Genomic DNA, 13,348 nt, shown 5'->3' with positions numbered 1-13,348 from the left:
TATAACGATTTAATTTACAATTCTATGGTCGTTATAACGGTTTAATTTACAATTCTATGGTCGTTATTTACGATTTAATTTACAATTCTATGGTCGTTATAACGATGCAAGGTGAAGATAACGAACAGTGATCAATCTCATAACTCCTACAAGCAATACAAAATAGATAACCTGTCATTAAGTCGAATGTTGTCTTTTAGTTTCATATCAATTGTGAGGTCCGTTCATTAGATACTAAATTTGACTATGGAAACTGAGTGAAAGTCAGTGTGTGTAAAATGACCTCAATTGGTATATATTTCTTAATTCTTGCTATATATTTCGTAACATATTAAATCAAATAAAAGTCTCCGGGGAAGAATAGTGCAATACACTAATCGGGTTACCTTATCTATATATAGTATTGTTCTCATTACTGTAATAATTAAATACAGGGAATATCGCTCTTATGCAAGGTGAAGATAACGAACAGTGATCAATCTCATAACTCCTATAAGCAATACAAAATAGATTGTTGGGCAAACACGGACCCCTGGACACACCAGAGGTGGGATCAGGTGCCTTAGGAGGAGTAAGCATCCCCTGTTGACCGGTATATGATTGAATATTTTTTACCTTTCTGCTTGGCTGACATCAAACAAGTTAGAAAGAATAGAACATTATATTCACCTTCACGTGCCTTAAAGATGAATATAACGTTTGATTTTTCCAACATCTGACCAAAAACAAATTGGAAATTCCCAGACTGATACGAGTGGTTATGATGTTTTGGTTTTGATGTTAGTCAATCGAATCTAGTCACTTTTCCACGAGATCTTTCACGCTAGCTGTAAACAAAGACGGCCGACCAGGTATCGTTTGTGAAACGTCCAAATTTCGATACTATATATTTTTTAATCGTATGATAAAACAATTATTCACATTTTCGCAACCAGTACGTTGATTTACCCTCAAAGTACAATATTCATCACACCCGTTGGGCTAGGGCTTGTTGAATATTGTACTTTTCTGGTAGCCAAATCATCAAATGGATCTAAAAATATCAACAATTCTGTAATATATCTCTTGTTGTGATCTTTAACTGGACTTTTAGTTATATCAACGGCGTTATCTTTATACAATAATCATTTTCATTCATATATCGATTCGATATATCCCTGTGAACTCGAAATAAGACACCACAGTCCTCCACATCTTCTTCGTACCGAGATATTTATTGAAAATAAATATTAACGGCAAACTTACCAACTCAATTTTAGGACAAACGGAATGATTTCAACTTCTCCATCGTCTCTAAATTGAAATCATGCCGCTTGTCAAGTTGTTGAGTTGTTAGTTTGCCGTTAATATCTACTTTCAATAAAATATCTAAGTATGAAGCAGACGTGGACGACTCTGTGGTGTTTTTTGTTCGGAGTTCACTGGAATATATTGAATCGACATATGAATGAAAATTATTATTGTTAATGGATAAATGAAATGAAACTCTTTATAATCACGTTACAGTTTTAAACAAATTTAATATCCCAGTCATGGATAAATACGAGTTACTTGTACCGTAGCTATACTGGATTCTAAAACTCTTACATAGATACATTGCTGGATCCAGTAAATGTTCTACCAAGCCCCTATCATCACTCCTCACGAAAATATCAACGGCTGTAAAGGAGAAACCCCAGCCATACTACGCCACAACATACTAATGTGCGAGAAGTGGTGTATTGTAAAATATCCGAAGAACTGTTATTGAATTTGAAATCACAAATCTTTTCCAAAATCAACAGCATCAAAATATACGAGACTTTATATTACCATTCTTCCTCACAATGAATGAGAAGACTAGGCTTTTTGACATAATTGACATCTGCTTCCTCATTGAAAATGGAACACCAAATATTAGTCATCCAAAATTACTTTCTTAAACACCAATGAAAGGTGAATATAACGAACAGTGATCAATCTCATAAATCCTATAATAAATAATAAAATAGATAGTTGGGCAAACACGGACCCCTGGACACACCAGAGATGGGATCAGGATCCTAGGAGGAGTAAGTATCCGCTGTCGACCGGTCACACCCGCCGTGAGCCCTATATCCTGTTCAGGTAATTATTCGTAGTTAAAATCAGTGTGCCAAGAACGGCCTAACAATCGGTATGAAACATGTCAGACATCATTTGACCCAATCCTATGTTGTATTGACGAAATAGATCGTTATAACGACTATAAAATTTGCGAAAACTGACTTCAATCGAGACTGTTGAAACTCCTGTACCATCAACTTTGTCAGTAGCTTGCCTCCATTTATAAACTGATCATACGCAGAACAAGCTCTTGCGTATCGAATCAGTTGAGAGATATAAACACCATAGGCAGGTAATAATGGAATATTTCTACATAAGTATGGGAATTTGACGATGGAGAAGGTGAAATCATCCCGTTTGTCATAAAGTTGAGATGTTAGATTGCCGTTAATGTACATACATATAAACCAACAACGAAACTAGATGACTTCAGATTCTGCATCGTCAAATTTAAAAAGTTATGTAGCTATTTTCAATAATCACTTGTATATAGTGTTTATGTCTTTCAACTGATTCAATACTCGAGCGCATGTTATGCATACGATGAAGATTTCAATCAAGAGCGATTTCTGACAAGTAAGTGAATATGAAGGGTTTCAACAGTCTCGTTTAAACTGATCATTTGGAAGTCTAGGTTATTATAATGATCGGATGTTTAAATACAACCTACCATTAGGTCAAATCCTATCTGACGTGTTTTATTACCGATTGTTAGGCCGTTCTTTACACACTGATTTGATTACTGGTTACTCATTTTACCTGATCAAGACATAAGGCTCACGTCTGGTGTGACCGATCGACAGGAGATCTTTACTCCTCCTTGAGAACTGATCCCACCTCTGGTATGTCCAGGGGTCCGTGTTTGTCCTACTCTTAATTTTGTATTCTCTGTAGTTTTTATGAGATTGATAGTTGTTCGTTAACTTCACTATATCATTCGGTAAATCTATATGAAAACCTTTTATCTGTAAGCTTTTCGATACTAGTATAGAACACAAAAGGTATTTGTAATGATTTTAATGATAACAACACTCTACAATATCCAATCAATGGGAATATGGATGCCACATATTTTAGGAATTAATTAAAAGTATGACTTTGGTTGAGCTTTGCAAAGAAAGTGTTGTATGATGTTGATATGCCATATTTCTTGGATTATTTTTTTTGCAGGGAATACATGTATTAACAAAGATGCTAGTTAATACCAAAGCAATTTCAACATTTCACTAATCTGAAAAAAATCCAAACGTTATGAATGATATTTTCATCTTTAAAAAATGCTCATGGAAAAGTATTGCAACACTAAAGTTACTCCTTTATATATGTTTTCAAATAAAAGAGCAAGGATTTTGAAATCAGTATTTTTGTTTACACTATCCAAGCATTCGATTGTCGAATGTTCACTCTTTTGGACGAGAATCGCCAATGTGACTATTGTACTCGCGTCAAACAGAATTGCGAGTTTTTAACACAATGATTTGGCTCCTTATAAAACTGTATAGTTTTAGAAAATAGGTTCACATTTCTCGCACATCATAATTATGGGCCCCCCGCAAGTCCCAAATGCTGTCCGATGGCAGATTATTGGACAGATTATGAGAGAAGCAGATATACCTATGAAACAAATTCATCATCAAGTAGGTCATTATCATTCAACCATATGTACATGTTGTGACCGGTTAACAGGGGATGATTACTCCTCCTAGACACCTGACCCTCCTCTGGTGTGCCTAGGGGTCCGCGTTTGAACTACGTTTCATTTTGTATTGTTTATAGGTGAAAATCACTGTTATCTTTATCTTTTTACATACAGAAACTCCACATAGCAGGGTGTGTTAGCATATGCCTATGCTTTCCTAATTACTAGTTGCAAACAATAGATACCGTCTAATTGGCAAACCTTTGTATTTAGCAATCTTTTATCTCGAATAGTCCGTCATGAAAATTGGCAACATCATTTCCTCAAATTGACAACCCTTCATGAAAATTGGCAACTAATTTCCCCGAAACAGCATCTTGTCAACCTGGACTGACAGTCCTCTCCTTTGAATTGACAATTTGTTCCGTAACGGACTAATGGAATGTTTAACTTAGTCGATGAAACACATTACTAATTGGAGATTATGTGGTCTAAAATTTAGATGACGGATTTTCAATCCGTAATCTTGATATGCTTAATAATAAAACAATCTGAAAAGGGAATGGTTATTTGAAGTAACGAAAACCAGTCCTAAATAAAATCTTACAAGTCCTATATAAAGAGTTGCCAGTCCTAGATGAAAAATAACTAGTCCTAGATAAAGAGTTACCAGTCCTAGAGGAAAAAATACTAGTCCTAGATAAACGATTGCTAGTTCTTAATAAAACAAAAATATCACAGTTAAGACATGAATTGCCCATGTGAGATAATAGACCGTTCAATTCAAAGATATTAATTAATCTTTTTGTAATTTGAATGTTGAAGAAAATATTTATAGATAAAAATCCTTTGATATTATTTTTAGTTGCTGAACACTCCCTAATATCTAGGTCACAAACAGAAAAATCGTTCTTTTGTTCGATAGATAACCTACAAATGAAAATACGTTCACGCCTTCATAAATAAAAAAAAATTCCTTATGATATATTAGACATATTAAAATCTATGTTCCCATCGGTGAGTAATATGCAATACCCTCTAGGAATAATTACCAGTAAGTTACAATTAGGTTTGTCTAAGAGGTTTTGTCTGGCATGGTTTTGAATACAATATAACAAGTTGACGATAATATCCGATACACCTACTGCCTACATCACACTATAAAAGTCTCAATCAAACATAGAAGTATTACTTCGCCGCATCTTTCAATCATACTACTATGAAAAACTATATAATGTTTTGTGAGTGGTCTTCAATGAGGAGATTTACAGTAGCTATTCTTGTTTTTAGTTTTTGTGGGACAATATCAACTAGTCCTATATTTCGTGAGGTAAGAATAAAAAAGACGGTGTACGACAATACTATTTAAGTGAATGCAAAGTATCTAACAACACAAACTATGTGATGGTCAACTATAAGCTAAATAGGTTAAATAAAATCGTCAAATTAAGTGATATCTTATTATCTAGCATATTTTATGCTAGAAATTCATTCTCATGACATTTATAGATTTTTATTTTTTATATTTACAATGGAAATGCGTAAAATCTTAGTTACATTGGAACATACGACAGAGAAGAATTCATTGATGAGAATTATTCTAATTAATGACTTTGGAGTGATTGTATGATTAAGAATTATCATGGTTACTATTTCATGCGGTAGACATAGTGTTACCCTAATGGCAAATTTTACTGTGTTTTTTATATACGATGTTCGTTTTTTAAAAAAGATTTCATACTGCATCTTTTAGAGCCATTGCTTTTGTTTAATACTGCTCATGACCATGATGCTTGTGACGTAGGGAAAGGAACATAACGATGTCTTACATAAATATTTCGAGGATTAAAGACATTCATGTTTGATATTTAGTTTTCACTGTAAATATGAATTTTCTGATAGAGAAACCAACTTACTTGTTTACGCCATTAATCGGCAAATTTTGCAGTTTGACATTTCTAAAAATGAAACAGGCGTTAGCCCTACATAAGAAGTAAGCCTGCGTGAGGCGTTGCATTTCATACCCGCATGTATTTTCAAAACTGAAGTTTATTGTTTATTTCTTATATTTACATTCTGCTTTCATTTTTGTCGGAATTTCCAGCCGTTGAAATAGATGTATTATATATAGCAAGATTCAGAGCGCATTGTTCACAATTTGTAAAGATATTAAAGCCAAAAGCATTGGACATGTAAATATGTTATATAAACATTATGTGCATTGTACGTGTGCATTATTTAAATGCTTTTATGTGGGTTGATTCGAAGCATGTTGATAAAGTCACCCATCTCAGAATTGCAGCATGAATATTAATGCATATACGGGTTAAATATTGTAGGTCTATTCTCTGATAAAAAAAATCCTTTTTGGGCAACCAGAGCAATGTAAATGAATTTCTTGTGAGAATTCAAGATTGCCTTCGTAATGTTTTCGTGGTGTATTGACCTTTGAACACCAAACCTTGATCTTACATAGGAAATAAGCCACATATTCTAGGGAGAGTGCTTATTTTCCTTATTCAAAACATTGATTTCTTTTAAAGCAATGCTCGACAAACGAATGAAATAAATAATGTATTTTTCAAGCTTCGGATATACATGCAAACGTTACTGTCATTCATAACAACAGATGTAGACAAATTTTCAAAACTGAAATATTTCTGTCGGAGAAAAGTCGAAATTATATTTTTGACCGGGAAGTAACTCATGATAAAAATTAAGCACTAGGAAGAAACATGGGATTTGTAAACGAATTAAACGAATATATAACACATTTCTCCTCCGGTCTCCATTTGTTACCAAATCGAGGATTTACAAATTCTTTGCCCACATAGACTAATTGTTTTGTCTTAGGGGTTCGACATTTTATGGTCTTTGTATTCTAAATGTACCAAAGGCTAAAAATGAACAAGTTTTTTGAAAGGGAAGGATAACTGACACGATTGTGTGAATGATAAATCATTTCCCCATCTTGTCCTGTTCATACACGGAAAAGAAATAAAAGGTCAATTTGAAAGTAAATAGAATTTCTCAATGGGAAACTAAATGACATTTCCGATAGCAAAACGATTGTCACATAATTCTTACACATCGAAACAATAGTACGCAATTCTGCAAGGATTACCGTAATTTGTAATGGTTCACAAGAATAATTTTCCCCATGAGAAATTCGATAAACTATGTGTAATTGGTAATATTTGCCCTCGAAGGTACCATGTTAGTTGGTGTAAATATACACAAATGTTGTGTACACTATAAATCCAACGCCTCAATCTATTTGACGCAATCCTGTTTTTTCTTTTCAGCAATTCCAGACCTTAAACTCATTTATATGGTGTGTATGTGTGTGCGTGCATGTGTGCATGTGTGTGTGTGTGTGTGTGTGTGTGTGTGAGGGGTGGGGGTGTGTGTTAGCTCCAACCATCAAACCCCTGTCACAAGTTTTCGAATAATTGAAATCAATGTAGCCAACTAAGAGGCACATTAACCACATTTATAGGAGTTATGAGATTGATCACGGTTCGTTATCTTCTCCTTTCATTTATGAACACAGTTTAAATAATGTAAAATACAGCATCCCTACCCAGGTTAGAAAACTGCATTTTATGGGAACAAAACTGTCATTTCTTTATATATATCAATAATTAAATTAAATTATAAGTATATTTTCTGCTTACAGCCCGTGTCTTTAGATAATAACGTAATGTCCTGTAGCAGAAATATGGAATGTGGCTGGCTTGTTTGTATTTGGGCACAAGAATCAAACGGTGGATACGGCTGTCAATTTTTCCATAATCAGTAAGTATCAATTCTATTAACAGTATTAATTTTCATTCACATGTCAATTCGATGTGTTAAGTGTCCCGTTTGAATTCAGTATTTCGCGAAGTCTATGGTGGTTATAACGATACAACTTGTAATGAGGCTGAATGCTGTCTGTTGTGTTTCGTAACAATTGTTAAATCGTTCTTCACATACTGATTTTGACTGTGGATTACTTCGTTTACCTGATCACAATAAAGGGCTCATAGTGTCATTTTTAAAAACACAAATACACAAAATGATTATGATCTTGTCATATAAGTGGTTTCGTTACATTTTCAATTATGAAAATAACTTTTCGAGATTCAAATGCCATCGAATTGGTGTGCTCATCACATATAAAAATTATTTGTCTCATATCAAGGAGCATAGACAACTTGTCTGTCGGTTTGAAATTAGTACAGGACTACGTTCAAGATCGTTGCATATTGTTTAACGTCCTACTTGATAATTTTTTTTTACTCAAGATCGCAGTGGCTACCCTAGCTGCTAGACTAGATATTTAGGTTTATTTAGTTTAGTTTATTGAAACCTTGAGAAACATCTCATTGGTATGGTACACTTACATAATAATTAAGTAACAATATGTACTAGTGAGTGTAACCATGTAAAAAGAATCATGTGACCAAATATGGAGGATGGACAAACATATAATATCTTATAAGTTTCTCAGGCTCAACGCCTTTATCAAAAACCTTGCTAAATTACATAATGCTTTTCTGTTTCTTATTGAAAAACGTTCCACAAGTCCGAACATGGATGATCGAGTAAAATACTATTGAACACACTGAATGAATTAACGCTTGTTATATCTATAGGGCTAGCCAAGATGTTCGTTCAATTTTCTAACACTGCCTAGAACTACGTAGCCGCTACGATCGTGAAGGCAGCCCAGATCCAACGCGTCGGCAGTGTGACATCACTAATTGGTGTACTTACATAAAGTTTAATGGTTCATTCAATGTATTATGTATCTAAACATTAAAAAAAGGTATACGCTCCTTTAAATCAAAATCTAGCCAAACGACAACTTGTTTTTCATGATAAATAATTCGAAAGTAAATGTACATGCTGTAAAATATTTTTTCATTTGTGAACTCGTTTGAAGATAAGGCATAGTTTAATCCCCCCCAAATACATAACAAAGAATCTCTCTCTCTCTCTCTCTCTCTCTCTCTCTCTCTCTCTCTCTCTCTCTCTGTGTGTGTGTGTGTGTGTGTGTCTAACATTGGTTTCAATTATTTTATTGTCATATGCTTTTTACTGCAATTGTAAAATTTGCCAGAATTATAACATAATACACGTTTTTTCCAGCTGTAATTGTCCATCCGATTTAGAGTGCAGCGGTACCCATATGTCTGAGCCCACGGAATCACACTTGGTGTGGGATTATCGGTGCCAAGAGCCAACCACCAATAGAAAATGACGTTGCATTATACAACCTCACTGTTATTTGTTGAGAATGATTATTGTGTTTCTTATACTTTGGTTTAGTAAAACTATGTAAAAATATCATTGTTGGTTTTCTTACATTGAGACGATTAATTCATTACGGTTTTTCGCCGGTTTTGGTAATATTTCAGCCATTTTACAGCGGTTAATTAAACATGTTTCGTTGTGAGTTTCTCTGACGGCCCCTATTGAGCCTACTCTTTTTCGAAAATCAGGGAAACGATCTTTTGCGTGCCAAGGGGGTTGTGATCCTTGACACAGGACACCCTTTAACGTCCCATCCGAGGAACATAAAAGTTAAAAATACATAAACAGGTAAAATACAGATCAATTTCGTGTACATATTATAAAAATGTATTATAAAAGTTTTCAATTTTTTCTGTAAAAATCGCATTCTCGTAAATATTATATAATAAAATGAGTGTCAATATTTGTAAAAAGTTCTCGCATTGGATGCACATTATTAAAAGTTCGTATGGGCGTAAAATCACTGCATTCTGAAAAAAAAACCTGTGATGTATACAGACTTCAAATTCACTAATAAAGGAATAGATACCGTAACCATAAGCAACATTCTTCGTCGTAAAAACAGCTTATTTCAAAGTTCAAGTCTACACCATGTATTTCCTTCTAATAAATATGTAATGTTGCATCCAAACTTTTTAATTACAAAACAACTTTACAGTGCCTGGTCATAGACCATATTATACATAATCCACCAACATGTTCCTTTTCCTTCATCTACATAGATAGTCTAGCTGGAAATGTCATTACCGGTTGATGTCGATATAGTTGAAAACAAGAACCCCAAATCACTTATTTTAAAAGGTTCTAAATTCAACGAACCCTGGTCTTTCAATTGACGACAGAACTTCATCTCTATTGTGAATTTTGTTGAAGATTATTTCAGACGATGGGCTAAATAAGAAAAAGAACTTGATACATTGTCAGAATGGGTAAAGGTATAAGAGGGATATCAAAATTATGCATTAGACACATCAAAACAAAGGTGCGTACCATCTATCCTTCTGTGTTTAGTAAACCAGAAGTGAGATTTTTTTTAGATAGGTTACGTGAGGAATATGCTTAGTTTCCAGCTGACGAAGCTTGAACAACATTGTCTTTGTTTGTAAGGTTCATTATTACAACTGCAATTTGAACAAACTTGGCATTGATTCTGCATTTGGTAATCCTACTTATACTCCAATTTTCCTTTCAATAGATGGAATTCTTCACAATTATGCTTCAGTTTTAGACACATTTGATATCTCAGTCAATGGGACGAATGAATGAGTTACCTTATACTAGATTTCTAAACTTCACAAAAACCCTTACAAACATAGATACATTGCTGGATCCAGTAAATGTTATACTAAGCCCATATCTTTGCTCCTCACGAAAACAGCTGTGAAGGAGAAACTTCAAACGTATTGTCCTACGACATATGCCAGAAGCGGTGTAAATCAAATGCTGATTCTAAATTCTAAAGAATATTTCGTAAATTTGAAATCACAAAACTTTTCTCAAATCAACAGCATTAAACGTATGACTTTTCAACATTTTACACGAACATTCCTCACGATAAATTCAAAGCGAGACTTTTTTTTTTTTTTTACATAGCTTTATAGTCTTTGGTGATCAGGTCTTCCAATGGTCCTTTATTACCTGACCTGTTTTTAAATTTTTACAAGGCAGAATTTATTGAAAATTTTCTACACGAGAAGAAAACTATCTTGTTGAGGCCTTCAACTCGACATGTAGGTATATAGACGAAGTTTTATCTATTAACAATACTCAGTATCCATGTTGATTCGACATTTCCAGTGAACCCGAAATAAAAACCACCATAGAGTCTTCCTCATTTGCTTGATACTTAGATATTTTATATAACATACGAGGGTTGTCTGTCAAGTTCGTGGACAATCTCTATATTACGGTCGTGTTTTGTTTAGAAAAAGGAATAAGGCTTAACATACAAATTGTACTATACTTGTCATGCTAAAAAATGCTAACCCCCCCCCCCCCCCCCAAATTTTCAGGAAAATGCAAGTGTTAGAAATATAAACGACCACACATTTCCACATATTACCACCCGGAGCAGAGCACCTGCGTCATAAAACTCATGCGTAAATTGTCATATTTTTCTTAGTCACCATGTAGCAAAATACATTTTTAATATCGTGTTATCCAATTATCAAATATTTGTTCAGATTGATCAGTGTTCATTCGAAAGGTCACATTCATAACCCCCTGTCGTAAATCACTCAAATCCCCTCCCTCACAAATACGACTTGATATAGGGAAAGACCACGAAGTCTATAGAGGCTAAATCTGGACTGTAAGGCGAGTGTTAACAACCCAGCAGATTTATTTCCAGAGAATATTTAGGAGAGGTATGGCAAGGCGCATTGTCTTGATGATAAATAATTTTGCTTAGATTTGCTGCCAGATAGGGTCGCTTTTTCCGTAATGCCTCAACTAAGCCGAGCTGTAAGACTTTGCTGTAGAAATCTGCGTTTTACAGTTTTCCCTTGTGGAACAGCGTGTGTTAATATCATTCCTTGTCTGTCCATGATGAGAATAAACATGGGTTTTCCCTAACCATTTTGTCATTTTAGCCTTTTTTTTGGTGGTGGTAGAGTCAATATTTTTCCACTGGCTCGACTGCTGCTTTGTTTCTGAGTCACATTAATGGAACCAAGATTCGTTCGTTGTAATTATACGATCTAGAAATTCTTCTCCGCACCTTTTATAATTCCCTAAAATGCCTTAGAGGCAATTACCTTATCCTTCATATTTTCAATTTTTGGAATTCTCGGTACCCTGTTCATGTGCAGATCATTTACCAAGACATCATGCGATATAGTTTTAGATCACTGAAGAGACATAATTTGTCGAAATGCTCATCTGGTGCATCAAAATTGGTACCGTATAAGTTTTACATTATGACCCCTGGGTCGAAGCCTTTGTTGGTGGACTGTTAGTCCCCGAGAGTCTACAGCCCAGTAGCTAAGTACTTCGTTACTAGCTTGAAAATACGGATGTATATTTAATTGCTGTTATAAAATTTAGAAATTCATTTCAAAATTAAGGATTATCTCCCTCATGCATAGCTCTTATCCTTAGACGAATTTGACTCCACTTTTTTTGGGCACGCTGTTTTTACCTATAGTAGCTCTAAAACTTCATTGTTATTTCGGATTTCAAACATTTCGGTTGAGCAACACTGAAGAGACATAATTTGTCGAAATGCGCATCTGGTGCATCAAAATTGGTACCGTATAAGTTTTACATATTCCACATTTTCATGTAATGTCATGGTAAAGTTTGGTCTGCATTTGTTCAGTTTTTGAATCGACTTACAACTAAGTTGATGGTACAGTCTCGTTTAAAGTCAGCATGTCACAAATTTTATGGTCGGTATAACAACCAAATTTACCAATACAATCTGACATTCGGTAAAATGCTGTCTGACATGTTTCATACCAACTGAGACCGTTCTTTACACACTGATTTTGACAACGAATTACTCGTTTCACCCGATCGAGATGAAGTGGAAGTGATTGGTCAACAGGGGATACCTACTCCTCCTAGGCACCTGATCCCACCTCTGGTGTGTCCAGGGGTCCGTGTTTGCCCTACTCTTATTTTGTATTCTTTATAGGAGTTACGAGTTTGATCACTGTTCGTTATCTTCACCCTGTCATGCATATCTATTCTAGAGTTGCATAAGACATACTAAAATATCCGATTTTTAATATATAAAGAAAACGATTGCCAAATGTAAAGTAAGACAGTGGTGTTGAAAAATTGGGAATGTATTGGTGGATGTGACGCCGGGGAATGGGGGGGGGGGACTGCAGGAAGGCGTACTTTTTCATTTTCTACTATATGACCTGTAAATGACTCGACGGGGTTTAGCTGTAGTCTATCAGGTAATTTGCTGTTGAAAGTATCTGGCAGATTTTTCTCAGCAAAGTAATTTGAAACATAGGATCTTCATTGTTTGGCATAATTTTCATCAACACATTATACTATAACAGGCATTTTAAGAGTATTGCAGAGCAATACATAGTCCCCTACGGGAGGCAAAAATTATTGGACTACAACAATATTCAAAGTTCATTGAGACTAAGGTTATGACAAAAGGGAAGATAGGGAAACCTGGATAGGAATGGTTGGAAATCAACTACTATTCAGGTACAAAGATTAGACCAGGAAAACTTCAAAATCGATCTGTAACTTGTTATGGCAAAGCAATCATTATGATGTATTGAATATCGAATGAATATCTGTAAGCTCAACAACAAAAAAAGTTAGGAAAACTGACAATTCATGCTATTTTTCTAA

General features: G+C 34.6%; 1 protein-coding gene across 2 annotated transcripts in view; it reads left to right on the top strand.

Moving 5' to 3' along the window:
• Positions 1–9,059, top strand: part of LOC125674870 (uncharacterized) — a 37,875-nt gene extending 28,816 nt beyond the window's left edge. The window contains exons 1-3 of one of the 2 annotated variants that reach the window (XM_048912234.2): positions 4,933–5,054; positions 7,404–7,522; positions 8,861–9,059. In XM_048912234.2, coding sequence (XP_048768191.1) covers positions 4,944–5,054; positions 7,404–7,522; positions 8,861–8,972 — 342 coding nt within the window. In that variant the 5' untranslated portion in view covers positions 4,933–4,943 and the 3' untranslated portion in view covers positions 8,973–9,059. Of the gene's footprint in view, positions 1–4,932; positions 5,055–7,403; positions 7,523–8,860 lie in introns of those variants that run through there. The other variant, XM_048912242.2, reaches the window with a different exon arrangement.
• Positions 9,060–13,348: the final 4,289 nt, after the last annotated feature.

This window comes from Ostrea edulis, chromosome 1 (assembly GCF_947568905.1).
Source record: "Ostrea edulis chromosome 1, xbOstEdul1.1, whole genome shotgun sequence".
NCBI lineage: Eukaryota > Metazoa > Mollusca > Bivalvia > Ostreida > Ostreidae > Ostrea > Ostrea edulis.
Note: the sequence above shows the minus strand (reverse complement) of the source record. Positions and strands in the feature narration are given on the sequence as shown.